The sequence below is a fragment of the Gopherus evgoodei genome, unplaced genomic scaffold, assembly GCF_007399415.2.
Source record: "Gopherus evgoodei ecotype Sinaloan lineage unplaced genomic scaffold, rGopEvg1_v1.p scaffold_58_arrow_ctg1, whole genome shotgun sequence".
Taxonomy (NCBI): domain Eukaryota; kingdom Metazoa; phylum Chordata; order Testudines; family Testudinidae; genus Gopherus; species Gopherus evgoodei.
The window spans coordinates 432,757-456,522 of NW_022060079.1; the positions used below are offsets into that span (position 1 = coordinate 432,757).

The 23,766-nt window shown below is 61.6% G+C and overlaps 2 protein-coding genes across 9 annotated transcripts in view; one reads left to right on the plus strand and one right to left on the minus strand.

The window, feature by feature from the left end:
• LOC115643412 (DLA class II histocompatibility antigen, DR-1 beta chain-like) overlaps positions 1–23,766 on the minus strand; it is a 288,794-nt gene that overhangs the window by 222,750 nt on the left and 42,278 nt on the right. Inside the window, exons 1-6 of one of the 5 annotated variants that reach the window (XM_030547436.1) lie at positions 15,761–15,942; positions 14,524–14,793; positions 13,565–13,846; positions 10,429–10,539; positions 9,851–9,874; positions 8,884–9,481 (exon numbers count right to left, since the gene is read on the minus strand). The exons of 2 other annotated variants lie outside the window; for them this stretch is intronic. In XM_030547436.1, coding sequence (XP_030403296.1) covers positions 9,468–9,481; positions 9,851–9,874; positions 10,429–10,539; positions 13,565–13,846; positions 14,524–14,793; positions 15,761–15,866 — 807 coding nt within the window. In that variant the 5' untranslated portion in view covers positions 15,867–15,942 and the 3' untranslated portion in view covers positions 8,884–9,467. Of the gene's footprint in view, positions 1–8,883; positions 9,482–9,850; positions 9,875–10,428; positions 10,540–13,564; positions 13,847–14,523; positions 14,794–15,760; positions 15,943–23,766 lie in introns of those variants that run through there. 2 more of the 5 variants (XM_030547437.1, XM_030547433.1) reach the window with 2 other exon arrangements.
• LOC115643409 (HLA class II histocompatibility antigen, DR alpha chain-like) overlaps positions 17,587–23,766 on the plus strand; it is a 54,453-nt gene continuing 48,273 nt past the window's right edge. For 2 of the 4 annotated variants that reach the window (XM_030547419.1, XM_030547421.1), the window contains exon 1: positions 17,587–17,724. In XM_030547419.1, the coding sequence (XP_030403279.1) occupies positions 17,643–17,724 (82 nt within the window). In that variant the 5' untranslated portion in view covers positions 17,587–17,642. Of the gene's footprint in view, positions 17,725–18,377; positions 18,636–19,041; positions 19,324–19,679; positions 19,835–20,063; positions 20,358–23,766 lie in introns of those variants that run through there. The other 2 variants (XM_030547417.1, XM_030547418.1) reach the window with 2 other exon arrangements.

A 23,766-nucleotide genomic window follows, 5' to 3' on the forward strand; every position in this document is an offset into this window, starting at 1 on the left:
CCCTATTGTTTGTCTGTGTGATTTGTCTGGTTCTTTGATTGTTTCTGTCACTGTATAATTAATTTTGCTGGGTGTAAATCAGTGAAGGCGGTGGGGTAGGACTGGTTAGAGAATTACACTACACTATGTTAGGGTTGGTTAGTAACATTTTAGTAAAATGGCTAGTTAAGGTGCAGCTCAGCAGAACTCAAGTTTCACTCTACAAACTAGGGTCAAAATTGGAAGTTCTTTGGAACCAACTCCAGGATGCGGCCCCCAAGATCACCACACAGAGACTGGAGCTCCCCACGTGGACCTGATCCTGACTGGCCAGCAGGAAAGTTCACGTGTCTTATTGGGAGAGGTGAGCACTGTGTGTGCAGCGTGTGCGTCTGTTTGCGGGGATTGGGAACAAATAGAGGATCGGGCTATTACTGTGCGAGGCTTTTCCACTGGTGAAAGCCCCCGCACACCGGCAGAGGGTAAGGTTATGCCTGAGCCCACAGCAGGGCAGGGGTGGGTGGGTGCCTAAATTCAGAGGGTTACACCTGAGCCCTAGGACCAGGTGAGGGTGGGAGCCCCTAGAGTGTGTGAGTGAGAGAGAATTTTGTGCAGGTAACATCCTGACTCCCAGGCCTCTTGCTCATAGACTCATAGACTTTAAGGCCTCAAGAGACCATCAAGATAATCTAGTCTGATCCCTGCAGATCGCAGGCCACAGAACCTCACCCACCCGCTCCTGTCACAGACCCTGAGCTCTGGCTGAGTCACTGACGCCCTCAAACCGTGGGTTAAAGACTTACAGTTACAGAGACTCCATCATTGACCCTAGTTTAAACCTGCTGTGACCCGTGTCCCAGGCTGCAGGGGAAGGCGAAACACCCCACTCCCCCCCCCCACCAGGGTCTCTGCCATCTGAACTGTGGGAAAATTCCTTCCTGACCCCAAATCTGTCTATAAGTTAGACCCTGAGCATGTGGGTGAGACCCACCAGCCAGCCCCTCCCCAGACTCCCCAGCCCACCCGGGTGAGCAGAGATCAGCGCGGGTGGCTGGGTTACGAGCAGGTGTTTTCCGGAGAGCCAGGATGCCCCTCGCTGGCTCCCACCAGCTGGAGCCGTGTCACGGAGTCACTGGGTGATGCTCTGGAACTCCTCCCCACCAAGCCACTCAGGACTTTGGGGAGCCTCCTCTCCCTTGGAGCAGACTTGTTCAGGGCAAGAAGCTCCCACGGCTTCACCTCCTGGGTCTCTCCTTGGAGCATTCAGCATCCTCTGCCCCTCCGTGCGCTTCCCACAGCGAGCCCGCCCCAGCGGGGTCCTGGGGGGCCACAGGGTCCTGCACCCCCACTTTGCAGTCAGACGTGACTCTCAGCCAGCCAGTAAAACAGAGGTTTATTTGATGACAGGAACAGGGTCTAAAACAGAGCTTGTAGGTACAGAGAACCGGACCCCTCGGCCGGGTCCATTCTGGGGGGCAGTGAGCCAGACCCCCATGTCTGCCCTCAGCCAGCTCCAGACTAACAACCCCTCCCAGCCCCTCCTCTCTCCTCAGCCCCTTTCCCGGGCCAGGAGGTCACCTGATCCCTTTATCTCCAACACCTTCAGCTGGCACCTTTGCAGGGGAGGGGCCCAGGCCATCGGTTGCTAGGAGACAGAGTGTCAGGCATTTAGGTGCACTGGCCCTTGGCTCTGCCAGATACTTAAGAACTGCCATGGGGACACTGAGGCACCAACACAGTACTCAGAGAAAACATTAAGAACTTTCACAGTTCGTCACATCTCTCCCCCCTTCCAGACCGAACTGAGCGAGGTCACTCCAGCCAGTGACCTGGGGAAGTTCGAACCCACCAAGGTTCCCATGGATGCCCCAGCATCTCTCCCATCCCTTGGTGTGAGTTACACCAGGACAGTCCAGTCTCACACCCTCCCTTAGGTCGGGTGTGCTTGATGGCACTTGCAGGCCGCATGTGGGAAGGTTTATGCGGCTTGAACCCTTTTGCTACCCCAATGCCTCTGGGGTCCAAACTGGGACGGGGTCTTCTCCCAGCACTTAAAAGCCCCCATCTTGGCCTTTGCCAGCTCTGGGCTTGGGCAGCCGCTCCCCACTTTGTGGCCCAGACACAACACCTCTGCCGTCCCCCCTTGCACTTTCCAGCTTTTAACGTCAGTCCCACCTCCTTGAGGCAGCCCAGCCCCCTCTTCACCTGGGACACCTGTTCCTCCCAGGTCTGGCTAAAGATGCACGTTATCAGTGTCTGCCAGGGCCAAGTTCTCCATCTCCCTCAGCTTGTCTAGAATCTCCCCAGGCCTAGGCATGGGGTCGGCATCGGACACTGTGATGGCTTTAAGCTTCTGATAGCCCCCATAAAACCAGATCATCCTGTCTCACTTGGGGATCATGGGTGAGGCCGATGGGCTGTAAAATGGCTGGATCCCATCTAAAGCCAGCATGTCCCTGACCTCTCTCTCCAGGTTCTGGGCTGCTCTCCCAGTGACTCTGAACAGGGAACACCTCATGGAGAGATTGGGTCCCACCTCAGGGAAGAGATCCCCCAGGGGGTCTTCCCCCTTCTCCATCCAATCCTCCCCCTTCAGGTCCAGGGGTCCCCTCACTCTCCTCCCATCCAGCAGCTCGAAAGGGAAGAACCCTGTGGATTCCTGGGGCACCACCAGCTGCCTCCCGATTCCCGCCAGTTCTACTTCCCCTTGGGGAGCCCATTCCCGGTACAGGAATCCCTTCTCCTGCAGGACTCTGTCCCTGCAGCCTTCCCCAAGGGGGTTTGCAGCACTGTGGCCAGCAAGTTCCCTCAGCTTCTCCAAGGAGGGATCCCTCTGCAGCTCGGTCTGGGATTCAGCGGCTGGGGCAGGGAATGGGACCTGCTCCCTCTCACTGGCTGGGCCTGGGGTCACAGCCCCCCTGAGCCCTGTCTCTGGTAGCTCCATTCCTGCTGTGTAATCACTTCCCAGCAGCACGTCTGGACCAGGCAAACCTGTTTGGCAGCTGACCTGCCCTGCCTGAGTGTCCCCCCACTCAGCTGGGGTCTCAGCTCCCCCCGTGCTCAGCGCTGCCCTTGCTGTCCCAGTGGGGGCAGGCAGCGAGCTCTCTGCTCTGGTCACAGCATCAGAGCCAGCGTGAGCCCCCTCTCCGGTGTGCACGGGGGCGGGAAGCATCTCTCCCTCCCACTCAGCCCCAGGAGTCTGGTTATAGGTGGGCAGGTATCCTGAGCCCAGCAGTCCCTCCCCCCTGCCAGCCAGGTTATTTGCATTTTCACTGACCATTTCCATCCTAGCCAATTGGTTCCCTGGATTTGAATTCAAACCCTCGGCCGTTACAGGAGCGGGGCCTGGATCCTGTCCCATGGGGAGACAGTCACCCCCCAACAGGGCCTCCCAGCCGATATCCTGGAGAACCCCAACGACCAGCCAGCCAGACCCCTCCTGGGTCTGCACAGGGATCCGGGCCATAGGCAGGGCGAGGGGCTTCACCCCAGGTAACTTCACCCAGGTCCCACAGTCCCTCAGCATCTGCGGCTGCACCACCACAGTTCTCTCTGTCCCAGGGTCTCGCCCCCGCAGGCGTGTTTTCCCACTGACCCCTGGGCAGCCCCCTATGTCTCTCTGCTCCAGCATCACCACTCCACGCTGCTGCTGCTTCTCCTGCAGCTTTTCCTCGGGCTCTTGCTCTCTCTCACGGTCCTCTCGCTCTCTCGGGCTCTGCTCCCATCCCATCCGTCTCCAATCTCCTGATGGGGAACCCAATCGTGAAGACCCTCGTCTGATTGGGGACCAGACTCCCGGGGATGCCTGGCTGATGCTCCAGCTGCTCTCAGATCCTCTTGTAGCCCCATCTGGGCCAGGAATCTGCTCCTCAGAGCGGTGCTTCTCCTCCAACTGCACGATTAACTGTGCCTTGGTGAATTTCCCCATGCGTAACCCTCTCTTTGTGCACAGGATCACAATGTCCTTCTCAAGGAGATGGTGATAGGCCATCACTTCACCGTTCCCAAGTGGCTCTGGACTCACAGGCCTGTGTGCTCTTGGCTCCCCCATGGTTTCCAGGAAGAACCCCTGGTGTGCCAGCCCTTCTCGTGATCACCACCTCTTTGCCAGGGTTGAGCTGCAGACTCCTCCACCCCTGGGACTACTCCTGCAATCCCCAGGGGAACCCTGCTACTGCAAAAATCCTTCTCTCTCGCAGGGTCGAGCGGCAAGCTCCTCCGCCCCTGAGACTGCTCCCTGCAGTCCTCAGGGGGACCCCGTTACTCCAACAGTCCTTCTCGCTGGTCACACACTCCCAGAGGTTAACTGCCCCCTGAAACCGTCCCTCTCTGAGCCTTCAGCATGTCTGGTCCTCATTATCCCTCCTTTGTTTTACTGCTCCCCAGTCACTCACTGCAAGCAGCGCCATTCACGGGGTGCAGTACGTCCCGCCGCTGCCACCAGTTGTCACGGAGTCACCGGGCGATGCTCTGGAACTGCTCCCCACCAGGCCACTCAGGACTCTGGGGAGCCTCCTCTCCCTTGGAGCAGACTTGTTCAGGGCAAGAAGCTCACACGGCTTCACCTCCTGGGTCTCTCCTTGGAGCATTCAGCATCCTCTGCCCCTCCGTGCGCTTCCCGCAGAGAGTCCACCCCAGCGGGGTCCTGGGGGGCAGTCAGACGTGACTCTCAGTCAGCCAGTAACACAGAGGTTTATTCGATGACAGGAACAGGGTCTAACACAGAGTTTGTAGGTACAGAGAACCAGACCCCTCGGCTGGGTCCATTCTGGGGGTCAGTGAGCCAGACCCCCACGTCTGCCCTCAGCCAGCTCCAGACTAACAACCCCTCCCAGCCCCTCCTCTCTCCTCAGCCCCTTTCCCGGGCCAGGAGGTCACCTGATCCCTTTGTCTCCAACACCTTCAGCTGGCACCTTTGCAGGGGAGGGGCCCAGGCCATCAGTTGCTAGGAGACAGAGTGTCAGGCATTTAGGGGCACTGGCCCTTTGCTCTGCAGCAATCACAGACCCTTGTTCCACCACCTAGATACTTAAGAACTGCATAGGGGACACTGAGGCACCAACACAGTACTCAGAGAAAACATTTAGAACTTTCCCAGTTCGTCACAAGCCGGGAGCCCAGGCCCCAGTAACAAGCCCACCCCCCAGGGTTACCGGGAGACAGCCTGGAGCCTGGCAGGGGAAATCACTGCTGGGCTGGAGTGAGGGGGGGGATCCGACGGTCCACAGACAGCCCCTGCTGTGCGGGTACCTGAGAAGTTTGGGGAGGTCAGACCCTGGGTGGGTTGCAGAGAGCTCTGTGCGATCCCCGTGTCTGACATGTGTCCCACACCTAGGACGGGTGCGATCCTGACCAGACTGGGGGGGGCCCCGTTCCTGATCACGGCTGACCTCACTAACGAGCATTGGCAGGGGCCTTGGCCTCAGATCAGGGCTGGTGCAACCATTTAGGTGGACTAGGAGGTTGCCTAGGGCGCCAAGATTTAGGGGCGCCAAAAAGCAGCGTCCCCCAATTTTTTTTTAAATGCTTGAGCAGTCGCTGCTGCTGGGACAGAGAGGGAGTCTGAGCTGATGGTGGCAGCGGCAGTGGGCAGCCCAGGGGCTCCCCCAGTCAGCATGCCACCGCCGGCAGCCTCCAGCCTAGGGGTTCCCCTGGTCAGTGCGCCACCACTGGCACCCCAGGTGATCCCCTGGGTCAGTGCACTGCCGCTAGCAGCCTCCAGCCTAGGGGGTCCCCTGGGTCAGCGCACCGCCAGCAGCCTGGGGGTTCCCCTGCGCAGTCGCTGCTTCACTTGTCCCGCCTCCCAGGCTTGCAGCGCCAATCAGCTGTTTGGCCCAGTAAGCCTGGGAGGAGAATTAGAGCAGGACAGCGTGCTTGGGGAGGACGCGGAGCAGAGGTGAGCTGGGGTGAGGAGGTACTGCAGGGCTCCTCGGGCCAGGGGGTGGGGAGCTGCCGTGGGGGCGGGGGGCACAAGGTGGAAGTTTCGCCTAGGGCACAAAACTTCCTTGCACTGGCCCTGCCTCAGATACCCGGCTCCAGGCAGCATTGACCCCCCACTGGGGCTCTTGCAGTTCCTGGTCCTGCCGTTTGGGCTGGGGGGTTCCCAGCTCCCTTCCAGCAGCCAGTAGCTCTGGTGTGGGGTGGGCTGGGGAGTGTCCCCAACGTGGCTAGAGGGTGTTTGTATGTTAGTCAGACCTGGGCAGAGCCCATGACCTGTGTCGGGGGGGGCTGCGTGGCATCCAGACCCCAGCCCTGCCTGGGAAGGGGGAGCTGGGCGGGGGGAGGGGGGGCTGGCAGAGGGGGGATCTCGGCCATGGAGGCGGGAGGGGCTGCATGAAACCAGAGCCTGCAATAGTGGAGGTGACTGAGACCTGGGCCCATCCCCAGCCAAGGGAGCAGGTACCGGCCATCGGCTGCTGGCAGGGGATTGCCGGAGATTGTCCCTTGCTGTGGTACCCGCCCGCCCCGTCATGGGCCTGTGTGAGCCGGGGCAGCAGACAAGGGTGTCATGGAGTGTGGGGGAGCCTGGCCCTGCACCCCCCTTCCTGGGACCCACAGTGACTCTCAGCCAGCCAGTAAAACAGAAGGTTTATTGGACAATAGGAACACAGGTTACAGCAGGGCTTGGAGGCCCAACCAGGACCCCTCAATCAAGTCCTCCTGGGGGTTCAGGGCCTTTGGATCCCAGCTTAGGATTCTCTGAATTCCAACCACCAGCCCAAAACTGAAACTGAACTGCCCCTCCTCCAGCCGGCCCCTTCCTTTCGTGTAGCTTCCGGGCCCAGGAGCCCACTCCCCTGTCCCCTGCCTGGCTCAGGTTACAGGCTCAGGTCCTGTCCCTCACCTAAAGTCCTCCCCTGCCCTCCCGTTCACTGTGCAGACATCACAAGGGCGTCTAGTCTAATGGGGCCCACGGGCTGGCTGGGAACAGGGGGCAGCCCTGAGCACTGACCCAGCTCTGGGGAGCCCCGACTGTGACACACCGGTTGTGGGTTTCACAGCCGCCTCTGACAGGCTGCGCTGCTGCGACACCATGAATGGGGCAGAGACACCCCCGAGCCCTGGGGCAGATCTGAGCAAGACGCTGCTTCCCGGAGCGAACTAGGGGACAATGAACGTCTGGCCTGGGGCTGGACCCTGCGCAAACCACAGCCCTGTCTGTCCTGGAGCCGTCGCCCTGTCTGTGCTGACCCCTCGCCGGCCCCCAGCCAGTGACAGGGGCTCAGGCCAGGGGACTAATGGAGCCTGGTGCCCCAGCGAATGGTGCGGGGATGATCCATGCTACAGGGAACGCAGCTCTCCCAGCTGGTGCCTGGCCAGGCCATGAGCCACGGATTCCCCCAGGACACCAGTCGGCCAGCCTGGGTCCATGATGCCTCCATGGGGGAGCGGTGACAGGTATCCCCACCCCGGGCAGCGGCGGTGGGGCCCACGCTGGGTTACGTCCATGCAGGGTTTATGGATCACTGCAGGCCAGGGATTGATCTGCTCTGTGGGGGGGTCACCCCAGCTCCCCAGGAACTAACAGCAGCGGGGGGGTGATCACCGCAGTGCCTGGGACTGGGACCGGCTCAGAGACGTCCCCCCACCCGGGTGGGTCCCAGGCTGACAGAGCTGGGCTAGAGGAGGGGTGAGGGCCGCAGAACAAACTGGGGCCAGAGAGATGAGGTTAAACAGACTCAGGGCCTTGCTTTGATCCAGCGACAGATGGGCCCAATCCTGGCTGGAGGGCTGGAAAGAACTCGGGCCCATCCCACGCCCCACGTAGGAGCTGGGCGATTCCTGCTGGGCAGGTTACATCAGGTTGTTTCTCTCGCTGATGATGCTTTTCCCCTGTGAATTGCTGTCTCTGCTGAGCGTGAGCCAGGGGGAACCGGTGTCCCAGGTACACGGGGTTGGGTGGGCCTGGCTTTGGAACAGGCTCTAGGAGGACCCATCAGTGAGCCAGACCCTCGGGGGTCTCACCCTTCCTCCAGGGTGAGCCCCGCTGTTTCCCTGCCTTCTTAGGCTGGACATCTGGGCCTGCAGCCCCTCTGGGAGCTCCAGGCAGCGAGCCCCATGGAGACAGACCTCGAGACCCGTTGACTCTCCGCCCAGCTGCTAAATGGACAACTCAGATCACGGTGTGTCTGGGGAGTTCCCTCCCCCAGGGCTGCTGGCTTGTGCATCCTCCCACCCCCAGCAGGGTCAGTGAGAGGGAACGTGGGGCTGGGCTGGGGCAGGGAAAGGGGGAATGCAGGGGAAGGTCTTGGACACTGTCAGACCAGATACCAGCTCATGCCAAGGCCCTAGGTTATCACTGACAGATCCCTGGCTGGAAACCGGCCGGGCTCAGCTGCGTATTCGCATTGTTAAAACTGGGATTAGACTGAGCAAAGGTGATCAGGACGTTGTGAAATGCTGGTAAATTGCCGCAGCTGTACCCCACGTGATAAGGCGATAGTGAAACGAAACAGTAAAGCCAGGCAGGAGAGACGCATTGTCAAGTGTGAAATACTAGTGTGTGTGTGTGGGGGGGAGGTTATCTCCCACCCACCAACAGAAGGCCCTAAGCCTCAAATGGGCCATTGGGGGACATCAGAGGACACAGGACTTCGCTGATGGTTCCCTCCCCGTAAAGAGGAGACACGGAGAAGTGCTTGTCCCACCAGCTTAAACTCAGGGAGGAAGGGAATAACATTCCCCTTTGAGGAGCAATCCGTATCGGTCTGTGGCTTGGGCTCTGAAGGGGCAGGAATGGCCAGGCATAAGCGCCAGATCCCCTGGCTGTGCCTGGGCTGGCCCCAAAGGACACACAGCGCTGGCTTCTTACTGGAGTTTCTATTTCCTTTTGAAACCCGGGAATGTAACTCCCCGCTGTGTGTGGGACCTGCTTTAACTTTGTAAAGCACTCTCAGCGCTTTGTCGTAGTTAATGAATCTTTACTAAGGTTATTACAGGACTGGCTACAAGCGTTGTCTGTGGAGTGAGATCAGTTCAGAGGCAAAAGTGCCCTGGGGTGAGCGACTGGTCCTGTGGGACAGGGAGTGACCCGAATGTCGCTGTGAATTGGGGTGGAAGGGACGATCAATCGATCACAAGGGCAGGCTGGCCGGGGTGGCCAGACAGAGCAGAGAACCCCAGGGGACTGTGACTCCAGGACTCGGTTGTTACAGGGCCTGCAGAGTTCACACCTGATACCTTGGTGAGATCTAAGTGTAGAACTCAGCCAGTTTGGGGTTTGTGCCCCAGCTCCTAACAGTCTAGTTAGGCTGTTACTAGATGAGGTTGGCAGGTGGGAGCCTCTCCAGACAGCATGACAGGGTCGCCCCAGGGCCCTGCAGGGACGGGTCCCCGGGGGGGCAGCGCGGGCTGGAGCCAGGCAGAGCGCAGGGGGCAAGTGGGGACAGGAAGGGACCGGCCCCAGGTTCTGCATTCTCTGGGCTGAGCGAGGTGCTGGGAGAGACAGACAGAAACTCCTGCCGGCCTGGGGATCCGACGCTCAGGATCTAACTCAGGAGCCCTGCAGGGAGAGGGGAGAGAAATCAGCCCCTGGCCGTGGGGCTAGCAGGACGGACGGGGGATTTTCTCTGCCAGGCCCCAAGGTGCCCCCAGTGACTCTGCCTGGCAGCCGCAGGGCTGGGCGATGCTCCGCAGTACCCAGGGCCCTCTGCCCCTGGGAGCACCTCAGGGATTGGCCTGAACGGGGACTGAGGGAGCCGCAGACTCCTCCTCCGTGGGGCCAGCGCCCCATTGCCCAGCTGCCCAGGGGCTGAGCTGGGCAGGTGTCATGGGCCGAGGGGAAGAACCAGCCACCTCACAGGCACCCCAGGCAGCCTGTGCTCAGTGTGGGGGGAGGGGTGTTTAACGGGGGGAGGGGGATTGAAATTACCTGCAGGTTGGGGAACAGGGCGCCCTGAAAAACAAAGAGAAACATGGTCAAAGCCCTGGGAAGGGGAGCCGGTTCCTGGGGGTCAGAGCTCCAGCCCCTGCCCCACGGCGTGGAATGCCCCCCACTAGGAACCCAGCCCCCCTCCGAACCCCAGACCTTGGGTTACCCTCCCTCCCCTGTTATTACTGTAAATCCCTGACCCAGAGTCCCTGCCCAGGGGAGGAGGGGACGGAAACGCTCTGAGCCCCGGGGCTGGGGCAGCTCCCTGCACTGCGAGGGGTCGGGGTCTGTCCCACCCCGGGGGCTCGGCCGGGGGAGGGGAGAGTGGGAGCTCCCAGCCCGGCCCCGGTGCCCCACACTGAGATCTCCCCACGGCCCCTGCTCTGTCCCTGCCCTAGGAGTGGGGAGGGTCTGACCCAGCCCCGGCTCCAGGGGACTAGAAGCCGGGGGGCCCCTGCCAGACTCTGAGCAGCCCCTCCTGGGGGGCCTGCAGCCAGGCCCGGATTCCCCTGAGCCCCCCCAGCCCCACATCCCCCCACAGACCCCCTGGTGCCCCGCCCCCACCCGGAGCTGTTCACCTTTCTTATTCTTCAGGTAGATGAGGAGTCCGGGTGCCAGGAAGATCAGCCCCAGCACGAAGCCCCCGACCCCCGTCAGCATCTTGCTCCTGGCGGAGTCAGACTGCGCCTCTGAAACAGGGACATGGAATGGGCCAGGTCAGAGCCAGGGGCCTCCGGGCCGGGCTCCCGTCTGCACCAGTGACCAGTGCCGGCCGGGGCAGAGCCAGGGGCCTCCGGGCCAGGCTCCCGTCTGTTCCAGTGACTGGCACTGACCAGGGCAGAGCCAGGGGCCTCCGGGCTGGGCTACCATCTGCACCAGTGACTAGGAAAGAGCCAGGGGCCTCCGGGCCAGGCTCCTGTCAGCGCCAGTGACTGGCGCCAGCCGGGGCAGAGCCAGGGGCCAGGGCCTGCAGAATCAGCTTTGGGACAACCTGCCCCACATCAGGGCTCCTCCTGGTTTGTCATAGTCAGAGCTCTGCTCAGGCCCTGCAGCACGAGGGCTGCTATCCCTGCCCGTTGTCAGCATGAACTGGTCTAGCCAGGGCCGTCCCTAGAGGGGTGCGGGGCCCAGGGCAGAAGTAACGGATTCGTCTTGTGACAGGGTCAGGCCAGATGGCTACAGGAGAGTGATCGAAGACAGATATATTAGCCCCAGGTTAAGAAGGTCCTTTTTCCCTGGGTAAGGTAACAGGGAAGGTTCCAGGACAATCAGGAACTTTCTGGAATCAATCAAGGCAGGCTAATCAGGGCACCTGGGTTTAAAAAGGAGCTCACTCCAGTCAGGGGAGGGGTAGCCAAGGAGAGGAAGTGTGGGTGAAGAGCTGGGAGCAAGAGGCACAAGGAGCTGAGTGAGAGGCTGTGCTGCTGGAGGGCTACGGAGTACAAGCGTTATCAGACACCAGGAGGAAGGTCCTGTGGTGAGGATGAAGAAGGTGTTTGGAGGAGGGCATGGGGAAGTAGCCCAGGGAGTTGTAGCTGTCATGCAGCTGTTACAGGAGGCACTATAAACAGCTGCGATCCACAGGGCCCTGGGCTGGAACCCGGAGTAGAGGGCGGGCCCGGGTTCCCCCCAAACCTCCCAACTCCTGATCAGACACAGGAGGAGTTGACCTGGACTCAGTGGCATAGCCAGGCTTGCTGCCCAGGAGGAGCGGCGGAGAGAAAAGGCACATGTCCTTTGGCGGCCCTGCGCGTGCACTGAAATGCCACCGAAAGACAGAGCGGTGCATGCGCAGGGCCGCCGAAATTATTCTTATTTCGGTGGCCCTGAGCATGTGCCACTCCATCCTTTGGCGGCATTTCGGTGGCCCTGTGCATGTGCCGAAATGCCACTGAAAGATGGAACAGCGCATGCGCAGGGCTGCCGAAAGACAGAGAGGCGCTGGAAACGGCGCCACTTGGGGAATCCTGGGCTTGGGGAAGCAGGTGCTCCCCCTGCATCCCCCCAGCTACGCTACTGCCTGGACTGTGTGTTCCACCAGAGGGGAAGATCTCTGAGGTGAGTAAATCCGCCAATAAGTGCAGGACCCAAGGCAGAAGAGGAACTTTGTCACAGTCTCTTTCAGGACAGACCATGCTGGCCAATTGCACCGGCCTGTGGGGCTCGGAGCCATTGCCCCGATTCCCCCTACCCAAAGGACAGCTCTGAGTCTAGCCCTGGACAGTCTGTGAGACACAGAAATAGCCAGTCTCTGTGTGAACCTTGCTCTGTTCTTGGGCTCAGTGACATCTTGTGGCAGTAAGTTCCACAGGCTAATTACACAGTGCCTGGGAAATGTCCTTCCTTTTACCAGGTGTGAATTTGCCCCTTTCCATTCCACTGAGTATCCCCTTGTCCTTGTGCTGTGAGACAGGGAGAACAGACGCTCCAATTTCCCTACTCCAGACCAGTCATTATTATGGAGACTTTTCTCCTTTCCCCAGTGACATTATGAGTGTAATATAATATCTCATTGAAAGGTGACTGGGCCAGAAAGAGTTAATTAACTCACAGACTGCCCTGAACCACGGCTGAACTATAGAGACTGGTTAGAAAGATCTGTAAATGAATAGAGCTGTGAAATGCAAATCTGCATTTTTAGAGATAGAAGAGTAGATGTTTGCTCAGGTCTTGTGATGTCAGCAAACAAGTCTTGTCTATTGCTAGAGCTTTGCTTCGAAGACCAAAAAAGGAATATTAACATTTAGGAAGATACTTGAGTGCAATAGTGTTATTGTCTATGTATCTCTTTGAAGGCTGTGGTGACCTGTAACTGAACTGTTTAATGGATAAATTACCCTGTGCTAACTGCCAGGATGTTTGGGAGAGGGAGTTAAGCCGATTGTTTTCTCAGGCAAAAAAGGCTGCTGGAAATGTATAAAAACCCTGGGACACGACCCTGCTTCATCTCAGATCTGCTTTGGGTTTCAAGAGGGGGAAACCTTAAGCCACAAGGATTGAGATCCCCAGTCACTGACTGGAGTCACCCTGAATATGGACACTGGACTGTTACCTATGGACTATTTCTAAAAGGACTTTTGGCAACTACAAGCTCATCTTTGCTGTGTCTGAACCTCAAGAATTGAATTCAAGTCTGTCTGTAGATTGATCTTTGAACCAACTCTCTCTCTTTTCTTTTTAAATAAATTTTAGTTTAGTTAATAAGAGTTGACTATAAGCGTGGATTTTGGGTAAGATCTAAGTTATCATTGAACCTGGGTGTGTTGCTGATCCTTTGCGGTTGGAAGAACCTTTTCTTTTATACAATGAGATAATATTTTCAATAATCATCATCATATCTGACAGGTGTGTCTGAACGGAGGCCTGAGGCTGGGCACTTTAAGGGAACTGTGTTGTTTGGATTCTGAGTAACCAGTGAGGTACTACAGAAGCTGTTTTGGGCTGGTTGGTAAATCTAAGTATTGGAAGATCCACCAGCATTTGGGGTTTGCCCCATTTTGTCTGCAGTTGACCCTAATTGAGTGACCTCAGCTGGCTCCTATTGGCAGCACCAACACACTGCCCCATGGCATTTTTCTGCCCGTGGACACGAGCTCCCAGCCCAGGTCGATAGATTTGGGTTAGCAGGGCTCCGATGAGCTCTCTGACTCAGGCCCATTCCCCAAGGGGTGCCCCTGCGGGCTCAGGGGCTGCCCCACACCCAGAGGCTCTTACCCCAGTGCACGGCGATGGGGCCCTGCAGGCTGATGTGCTCCACCTGGCAGGTATAGACGTCCCCGCGCCGGGGGCTCATCTCCAGCATCACCAGGATCTGGAAGGTCCAGTCTCCGTTCTGGAGCAGCTCCGTGGACACCACCCCGGCCGTCTGCTCCTGCCCGTTCTTCAGCCACTTGATCTCGATCCCCCCGGGGTAAAACCCCGTCACGGAACAAACCAGCAGGTCGGGTTGGGGCTTGGACCCTGATTTCGTAGGGGAAACTTTCACTTTGGGCCGAACTGGGGACAGAGAGACAGAAATTAACAGGAGACAGAGCAGGGCTGAGAGAGAAAAGGTGACAGCCCGCTCCCAGGGAAAGGCCCCAACCCCCCAAGTGTTCCAGGCTCTGGCAGAAAGGGCCTGAGGGGAGTCACATCCCGTCACCCCCATGGGGACAGAGCCAGGGACTGTCAGACCCTGGGCCCATGGTGTCAGCCCAGGGGCTGCTCCCACCCCACAGCAGGGGCACCCCAAGGGGGGAGGGGCAGGGTTGGGAGGAGGGGAAAGTTCTGCCCCATCACCCAGCCCCCCTAGCCCAGGAAGAGGGGTAGGAACTACCTGCCCCAGGGGTCTGAGTGGGGGGCACTGGAGGCTGAACCCCCAGAGGGGCAGGGGGTAGGTCAGTCACACAGGCACCCAGAGACTGACCCAGGTGGGCTCTGTTCCCTGCAGAGAGGGGGCGCCGCAGCCAGACCCGGGGGCAGCGGGGGGGATGGGAGGAGACGACCCCCCCACACCTGCCGCTGAGTGACCCCGCCCCCCGCCGGCTCCTGGTCCCCGTGCCCGGGCCCCGCCCTCTCCCTGCTCCCCGGGCCGCAGAACCCTCTCAGCCCCTCCCATCCTCCGCCCCTGGCCCAGGTCGGGAGCACGGGGATAACCCGGGGGGGGCAGTGTGTCCGGACCCCCCCGCACTCACCTCTCCGGGTCACGGTGAAAGGCGCCCACGCCCCGTAGTTGTTCCGGCAGAACCGGTCCGCCTCACCCCGCTTCTGTGTCAGGATCTCGGGCTGGCTGTTCCAGTACTCGGCGTCGGGCCGCCCCAGCTCCGTGTCCGCCACGAACACCCCCAGCTCGCTGTCGAAGTGCACGTACTGCTGCCGGTTGTAGATGTAGCGCTGCAGGTACCGGACCCGCTCGGTGCCGTTGGTGAACTGACAGTCAGACTTCGCCTGGATCACGAACCGCCCTGCGGGGGGAGACGGGCTGGGCTCAGGGACCCCTCTGCTGCCCCCGGGCTCGGAGCCGGAGCCGCCGGAGCCCCCCTGCCCTGAACCCCTCCCAGGCCCAGGGGAGCGCGGCGGGCGCGGGAGAGTGACAGTAACACATCCGGGGAGTGTAGGGCAGAGACTGTGCCGGGGACAGGGGTGGAGACACTGAGCGGAGCGGGGAAAGACACCGGCAATTGCCCAGGACGGGGCTCCCCGGGGCGCTGGGGTCTGACCCCCCCGGATACACCCAGTGCTGCCCAGGACGGGGCTCCCCGGGGCGCTGGGGTCTGACCCCCCCGGATACACCCAGTGCTGCCCAGGACGAGGCTCCCCGGGGCGCTGGGGTCTGCCCCCCCCATAGGCACCTAGCACCGCCCAGGACGGGGCTCCGCAGGGTGCTGGGGTCTGACCCCCCGGATATACCCAGCACCGCCCAGGACGGGGCTTCCCAGGGCGCTGAGGTCTGACCCCCCCGGATACACCCAGTGCTGCCCAGGACGAGGCTCCCTGGGGCGCTGGGGTCTGACCCCCCGGATATACTCAGCACCGCCCAGGACGGGGCTCCCCAGGGTGCTGGGGTCTGACCCCCCCCGGATACACCCAGCACCACCCAGGACGGGGCTCCCCAGGGTGCTGGGGTCTGACCCCCCGGATATACCCAGCACCGCCCAGGATGGGGCTCCCCAGGGTGCTGGGGTCTGACCCCCCCCAGATGCACCCAGCACCGCCCAGGACGGGACTTCCCAGGGCGCTGAGGTCTGACCCCCCTGGATACACCCAGTGCTGCCCAGGACGGGGCTCCCCAGGGCGCTGAGGTCTGACCCCCCTGGATACACCCAGTGCTGCCCAGCACGGGGCTCCCCGGGGCGCTGGGGTCTGACCCCCCCGGATACACCCAGCGCTGCCCAGCACGGGGCTCCCCGGGGCGCTGGGGTCTCTGCTCACCTTCAGGCTCCATGCAATGAGCCAGGTGGGTTCTCAGCACCATCAGTGTCACTAGCAGAGCCCCAGCCCAGCGGCTCCCAGCCCCCAGGATCCAACCCGCCCCCATCGCTGCTCAGGAGGGAGAGACCTGGAAACTCCTCAGGACCCCCCAGACTGAGACCTTCTCTGCCCAGCTCCGAGCACCAGCCCTGGGACGCTGCCCACAGCCCTGGGGATTGGGCACCCCCAGCCCAGGGGCCAGTCAGCACCGGGGCTGGGCAGCATCACCAGTCGCCAGGCAGAGCCGGCCCCAGCAGGGCTCGGTTCCCTACTTCTCCCTCGCAGGGGGAAGAGTAGGGCCTGGGGTCGGGCTGCAGGACTCGCCTGGTGCCTGCCAGGCACTAGCCCAGATGCCACCAGAGAAGGACACACAGTGAAGTGTCTGGCACACTCTGTCCCCTTCCCCGAAGCCCCAAAGTCCCCTGTCTGCTGGAGGTGGGGCAGAGCTGGCCCCAGCAGGGCTTGGTTCCCTACTTCTCCCTCACAGGGGGCAGAGCAGGGCCTGGGGTCGGGCTGCAGGACTCGCCTGGTGCCTGCCATGGCCCTGGGGCAGCTGGAGAGCGGGGCCAGCCCAGGGACCAGCCTCCACCACAGCAGGGCCCCCAGCAATGGGCCTGGGACCCTCCGTCCCCTTCCCCCGGTGCCTCGACCCTCTGCTCGGGTGGGGCAGGTTGGGTGTGTATGTGGGGTGGGGGGGTTCTCTGGTTTGTTGGGAGTAAATGTAGTCCCAGGGGAAGGTTTGGGGCTGGCCCCACAGAAAGAAGTTCTGAGCTTCCCCTCCCCCCCATCTGAGCCCCTGCACCTCTCTGCTGCATTCACCCCCCTACTCCTGCAGGGCAGGGCAGGGCCGGGCCAGTGTCCCCATGGCCCAGCTGGGGAGGGAGGCCCAGAGGAGTCAGTGACTGGCCCAGGGGCACACACAGTCTGTGGCAGGGCCAGGAATGACCTCAGGGCTCCTGGGTCCCAGGCCGGCCCCTCTCCGGCCCCTCCAGTGCCTGGCCCCTCCTGTAGGGGGCAGTGTGAACACCCAGTGCGTTAGCCAGGGAAGGGGTGAGTTGGTGCCATGGGGGGGATGTTGGGCAGGGGACAGGGACCAATGCCCCACACAGGGCCCAGGACAGACCCTGGGGGGAGGAAGTTTGGTCACTAACAGCAGATCAGAGCCAGCAGCTTCTAGAGGTACAGAGCTTCTGTCCCTTCCCCTGCTCTGGGGCCAGATTGGAGCTGGTGCCCCCGAGAGGGGAAAGGCCCCAGGGTCCTACCAAATTCATTGTCCATTTGGGGCAATTTCACGGCCATAGGATTTTAAAAGATCTTAAATTTCATGATTTCAGATATTTAAATCTGAAATTTCACGGCGTTGTAACTGTAGGGGTCCTGACCCAACAGGAGTTGTGGGGGATTGGCAGGTTATTGTAGGGGGTTGTGATATTGCTACCCTTACTTCTGCACTGCTGCCTTCAGAACTGGGTACTTGGCCTGGTCTGCACTCAATGCGTCTCCCAGCAGAGCTCTGTGGGTCCACAGCGTGACACCCCCTCGCCAGTGCCATGTTCATACCTGGGTGGTCAGAGCCGCCCTGCTCCAGGCCCCACTGTGCAGCCCCAGCCCCGGGAGCTGGTGCACAGTATTTGTCCATCTCCTCTCTGCGAGGCTCGGGGCTGCTGCTCTGCCCGGTAACAGCCTGGTCGGTGCAGGGATTTCTGCTATTGGGCGCGGGCCCCTGGGCCGGGCTCCCCTGGCCAATGCTGGGTGCTGCCCCACCCCGGGGTGTGAAATGTGCCCCCCCCGGGGTCCCCTAGCACTGCCAGCCCTGCACCCAGCCCAGTGCCGGGGAGAGGAGATGGGCGCAGGACGGGGCGTCCCCATGGCCCAGCTGGCCCTGCTCACCCTGCTGGCCCTGCCGGGTGCCGGGGCAGTGACAGGTACGGAACAGGGAGGGGTACGGGAGGGGAGCCAGATGGGGTGGGGGATGTGAGGAGGAGGGTCTCACCCCATAGTGGTGAGGTGATGGGGTTGGCAGGCAGGAATGGGGGGCTGATCTGGATGGGATGGGGGCTGCAGGTATGGGAGGGAAGAGGGGAGGCCGGCACAGGGGCAGCAGAAGAATCGTGAGGAAGTCTCTGTGGTTTGGGTATGACACAGCCCTGCTCTAGGGGTGCAGCCCCCTCCCCCACAGGGACTCAGGGGATGACCCTTCCCTGGGGGGCACCAGGCACAGGGGGGTTGGAGAGGGTTCCCCAAAGAGCCACGCCAGGGCCAGACCCTGCTGAGCACTGAGTGCGTCTGTGCAGAGCAGGGAGCCCCTGGCCCCGCTCCCTGGCCTGGTCCCATTGTCCCCTGTGTGTGGCGGGGCCTCTGTGGGGCCGACTCTCCTCTGCTGTTGGTGGCGGGTTCCCTCCTCTGCAGTCGCTTGGTGAGATCCTGCCGGGTGAGCTGGGGTCAGCGAACGACTCCCTAGGATGCAGGTGCCCAACTCCCTTGGGCTCTGAGGGATCCCAGCTTCAGCCCGGAGAGACCCTGTACCCCTGGGGACAGGCTGATGTGGGTGCTGATGGGGACGCCTGTCTCCCTGCAGTGGAACACGTGATCTCCCAGGCGGAGTTCTACCAGCGCACGGACCGATCTCAGCAGGAGTCCGGGCAGTACATGCAAGAGTTTGACTGGGATGAGACCTTCCATGTGGACCTGGAGAGGAAGGAGACTGTCTGGCGCCTGCCTGACTTCAGCAAGTTCACCAGCTTCGAGGCGCAGGGCGCCCTGGGCAACATCGCCACGGACAAGTACAACCTGGACATTCTGATCAAGAGGTCCAACCACACACGGGCTGAGAATGGTGGGACATTTTCCCTGCCAGGCACCACTCCCAGGACCCGTCCCTCCCCGTGCCTACCCACTGCGACTTCCCAGCCCAGCTCCTGGAGGGCTCCGGGGAGCCAGTCAGCCGGGCCAGGGCTCTGCAGGGCAGGGGGCCCGGGCAGTTCACACCCTCCAGGCTGGGGGCCCAGGGCAGCTCCTTTGCCGAGGGCTGTTCGTGGCCCCTGCCCAGTGTCAGGCTCTGCCCCTCAGGGATTCTCTCCCCTGCCCCTTGTGCCCCATGAGCCGTCAGGGCAGGGAGCTGGGACGGCCCCGGTGACACCCCCACAGTCCTGGGAAGAGACCCCTGGGCTGGAGCGTGAGCACCAGGGACTGGCTGGCTCAGGGGGGCAGGGAGTGGGACCCACTAACCTCTGCCTCCCCAGTGCCCCCTGAGGTGACCGTGTTCCCTGAAGACCCCGTGGAGCTGGGGGAGCCCAACGTCCTGATATGCTTCGTGGACAAGTTCTTCCCGCCCGCGCTCAGCGTGACGTGGCTGAAGAACGGGCAGGAGGTGACGGGGGGCGTCTCCGAGACCGACTTCTACCCCCGCCAGGACAACTCCTTCCTCAAGTTCTCCTACCTGCCCTTCCTCCCCAGCCAGGGCGACTTCTATGACTGCCGGGTGGAGCACGGGGGTCTGCCCGAGCCCTTCACGAAGCACTGGGGTGAGGCCGGGGCGCCAGGGGACCCTGCTGGGCACAGGGCTGGAAGCCAGGACTCCTGGGTTCTATCCCTGGCTCTGGGAGGGGAGTGTGGGATGGTGGGTCAGAGCATGGGGGCTGGGAGCCAGGACTCCTGAGTTCTTTTCCCGGCTGTGGGAAGGGAGTAGGGGCTGGTGGGTTAGAGCAGTGGGGGTTGGGAGCCAGGACTCCTGGGTTCTTTCCCCGGCTGTGGGAAGGGAGCAGGGGCTGGTGGGTTAGAGCAGTGGGGGCTGGGAGCCAGGACTCCTCGGTTCTCTCCCAGCTCTGGGAGGGAAGGTGGGAACAGCCCCCCTCACTCCATGCCCTGTCCCTCTCTCCAGAAGCCCAAGTGCCCACCCCCGTCCCCGAGACCACAGAGACCCTGGTGTGCGCCCTGGGCCTGGCCGTGGGCATCGTCGGCATCATCGCAGGCACCATCCTCATCATCAAGGGGATGAAGATGAACGCCGCCCGCAACCCGCGGGGCCCCTTGTGAGTAGCCGCTGCCCAGGCAGGCCCCCACTGCACCTGCAGCCCCTGGGCCCACCCAGCACCCACTGCGGAGACCCCCCACATGCTGTGCCCCCCCCAGCTACAACCCCATGGCCCACCCACAGCCCCTGTTTGAATGGGAGTCTCCTTTGGGTGCTGGGGCACGGCCCCGATCCCTGCCAGCCTTGCACTGGGTCCAGGTCTCCTGGTAACTGACCCTCTTTGCCTTTCAGATAAACACGGGGAGGAGCCGGGGGCCCTGAATCCCCCAAGTGCCTTCGTGAGACCTGTTCACGCACACACACACCCAGCACTGCCCTCAGCGTCCCTGCTCTGCTCCCATCAGTGCCAGCTGCTGTACCCAAGCGGGAGCCCCCCGGCCCTGTAATTGCATCAAGCCAACCCACTAGAGACTCCCTGGGGAGCCAGCGCCTTGGACTTCCCTCACTCACCCCCTGCTGGGCTGGGGGGGGCATCTATCCAGGGAGAGGGCTGCTGCCCCATGGGGCTGGGAATGGGGGTCGCCCCTCGTCAGGGGGCAGAAGGGGAGAGGACTGCTGCCCCATGGGGCTGGGAATGGGGGCTGCCCCTCATCGGGGGGCAGCAGGGCCCACGAGGCTGATCCAAACCCCATTGCCGTCATGGGGAAGGATTCTCTTGACTCCAGTAGGCGCTGGATTGGGCCCCGAGCCTGGCCCCTATTGGCCAGAGGCTGCTGTCAGTCACCCCAGGTAATGCCCCTCCTGCCATTACCGCGAAGGGTTTGGGCCCATGCCTGGGGTAGGGGGGCAGCAGCCCCAGTTAAAGGCCTCATTGTGCCCATGTGCAGCTCCCCTGGGGTCCAGCCCTGCTCTGGGGCCAGCGCCCAGCGCGGGGTCTGTGTGGGAAGGACCCAGTCCCTGTACAGCCCCCACCCTGTGCCCTGTGTGTGTCCACAGTCCTGCGCCCCCATCACTCTGCAGCTTTGCCAACAGCAATAAAGTGGGTTTGGGTCATTTCTGAGTTTTTGATTGTGATTTAAAATCTGGTCAGTCTGCACCGTGCCTGTGGCAGCCTGTGTTATCCCAGCCTAGCCTCAGTGTGTCCAGGGCACCGGGTCATGCTGGGAGTTAAGGGAGTTTGGTATGAGGGTAAGGAAGGAGCCAGGACTCCTGGGTTCTGTCTGAGCTTGGGAGGGGCTAGTTGGGGAGAACTGGGAGTCAGAACTCCAGGGTTCTAGTCCCATTCCTGACACTGGCTCACTGCAAGGTGTGACATTTCCTGTGCCTCAGTTTCCCCTTGTGTGAAATGTGGTCAGTCCCTTCCTGGGCAGTGGTGGGGGCAGCTCTGAAGCTGAGGGATGGTCCATGGAGCACTTTGAGCTCGTCCCGTGGCCAGGAGCCCTGGAGCAGGGCAGGGCTCATGGGCCAGGCTCCCCCGGGACTGAACCCCGCAGGGCGAGCGGCTGCAGAGAGACACTGGCCTGTCTGGGGGCTGCGGTGACGTCCCCCAGGCTGGGGTCACTGTGACGTGAAGGGCAGATGCCCCGCCCCCCCCGAACATGGCACTGAGCCCCCAGCCCAGCTTCCTCGCACCCCTCCCCTGGCATGTGCTGGGAGACCCCACCCCACCCTGGCTCCCACCAGCAGCGATTGGCTGCTCCAACCTGCCAATAATGCCACCAACCGACCAAGCTCTCCCATTGGCCGCTGGAGCCTTGGACCAGCCTCCTGCGCGTTCCCATTGGCTGCCGCCGTCCAGCTGTCCCTGGGGGGAATGTTCCCAGGTCCCTTTAGGCAGCTCCAGACACAGGCCCTGGGGCCCTGCCAGCTGGGGAGGCCCTGGGGGGCTGGGAGCGAGCCTGGGGAGGGGCTGATTCCAGTGGGGTCTGGCAGGACCTGGCCCTAGGGGGCTGGGCACGCAGCTGGGGGGCTGTTTGCAGTGGGGTGTGGCGGGGCCAAAAGACGATGTGGGGTACCAGGCAGGTATAATTTTTGGTGGTGCCCAGAAGGGGTCCAAGTCGCCCCCCCACACACACCTGCCTAAGGCTCTGGATGGGAGTTTGGGTGTAGGAAGGGGTTTGGGGTGCGGGCTCTCGGCTGGGCAGACGGTTGGGGTGCAGGAGGTGAGGGTTGTGGAGTGTGGGCTCTGGGAGTGAGTTTGGGTGCGGAAGGGGGTGTGGGAGGCAATGCAGGCTCTGGGCTTGGGCAGAGGTTGGGGTGCAGGTTCTGAGAGGGAATTTGAGTGCAGTATGGGGATTTGGGGTGCAGGCTCTGGGCTTGGGCAGAGGTTGGGGTGCAGGTTCTGAGAGGGAATTTAAGTGCAGTATGGGGATTTGGGGTGCAGGCTCTGGGCTGGGACAGAGGTTGGGGTGCAGGTTCTGAGAGGGAATTTGAGTGCAGTATGGGGATTTGGGGTGCAGGCTCTGGGCTTGGGCAGAGGTTGGGGTGCAGGTTCTGAGAGGGAATTTGAGTGCAGTATGGGGATTTGGGGTGCAGGCTCTGGGCTGGGACAGAGGTTGGGGTGCAGGTTCTGAGAGGGAATTTGAGTGCAGTATTGGGATTTAGGGTGCAGGCTCTGGGCTGGGGCAGAGGTTGGGATGCAGGTTCTGAGAGGGAATTTGAGTGCAGTATGGGGATTTGGGGTGCAGGCTCTGGGCTGGGGCAGAGGTTGGGGTGCAGGTTCTGAGAGGGAATTTGAGTGCAGTATGGGGATTTGGGGTGCAGGCTCTGGGCTGGGGCAGAGGTTGGGGTGCAGGTTCTGAGAGGGAATTTGAGTGCAGTATGGGGATTTGGGGTGCAGGCTCTGAGCCAAGGCAGGGGTTTGGAGTGTGGGAGCAGGCAGGAGCTGAGTTGAGGAGTTTGGGGTGCAGCAGCCATGCTGCCCCAGGGCTGGGGCATGGGACCAGAGAGGAGGATTCCCCACAGGCCTCTTCCTACCAGCAGCAGTGAGCTCTGGGGAAAGTCCCCCCGCCCCCCCGCATGACATTCACCTAAGGCCCCCCAGGCTGGTGCTCAGGAGGTCAAGCCAGGATAACTCTCCCCCACTCGGAGTCACCTGGGGGGGGCACCATGCGCCTCCTCCCCTCCCCCTCTGCAGGCGCAGCAGCTGCCTCAGCCTGCCCCCGGCACTGCTCCCTTGTAGCCGGCAGCGGCTGGCGAGGACGCACAGCACAGAGCTGCAGGGCAGCCACCCACTGCCCAGGGCAGGCAGGGACCCTCAAGAGAGGTGTGCGGTGCGGGGGGAGAGATCCAGCCCTGACCATGGGTGGAGACAGGGCCTCCAGGCCTGTAATTTTCCTGGAGCCCGGGCACCACAGGCCCAGACAACTTGCTGCCCTGCACATCTGCAGGTGATACTGAGACTGGGGGGGGGCAGCAGGTGATGATGGGACAGGTCAGTAACACACCGGCAGCTGGGCCCGTTCACATGTGTTTTAATACAGCCACATACACGGCTGGGCATCTAGAAAAGACGGTTACTCACCTTTGTAACTGTTGTTCTTCGAGATGTGTTGCTCACATCCATTCCAGTTAGGTGTACGCGCCGCGCGTGCACATTCGTCGGAAAACTTTTACCCTAGCAACTCAGTGGGCCGTCAGGTCGCCCCCTAGAGTGGCGCCACCATGGCGCTCCATATATACTCCTGCCGGCCCACCCGCTCCTCAGTTCCTTCTTGCCGGCTACTCCGACAGTGGGGAAGGAGGGCGGGTGCGGAATGGATATGAGCAACACATCTCGAAGAACAACAGTTACAAAGGTGAGTAACCGTCTTTTCTTCTTCGAGTGATTGCTCATATCCATTCCAGTTAGGTGAATCCCAAGCCTTACAAAGGCGGTGGGGTCGGAGTGAAATGTGGCAGAATAAAACTGCCGAGCCAGAGGCTACAGCCTCTCGTGACTGCTGAACCAGGGCATACTGCGAAGCAAAGGTAAGGACCGAGGACCAATGGAGCT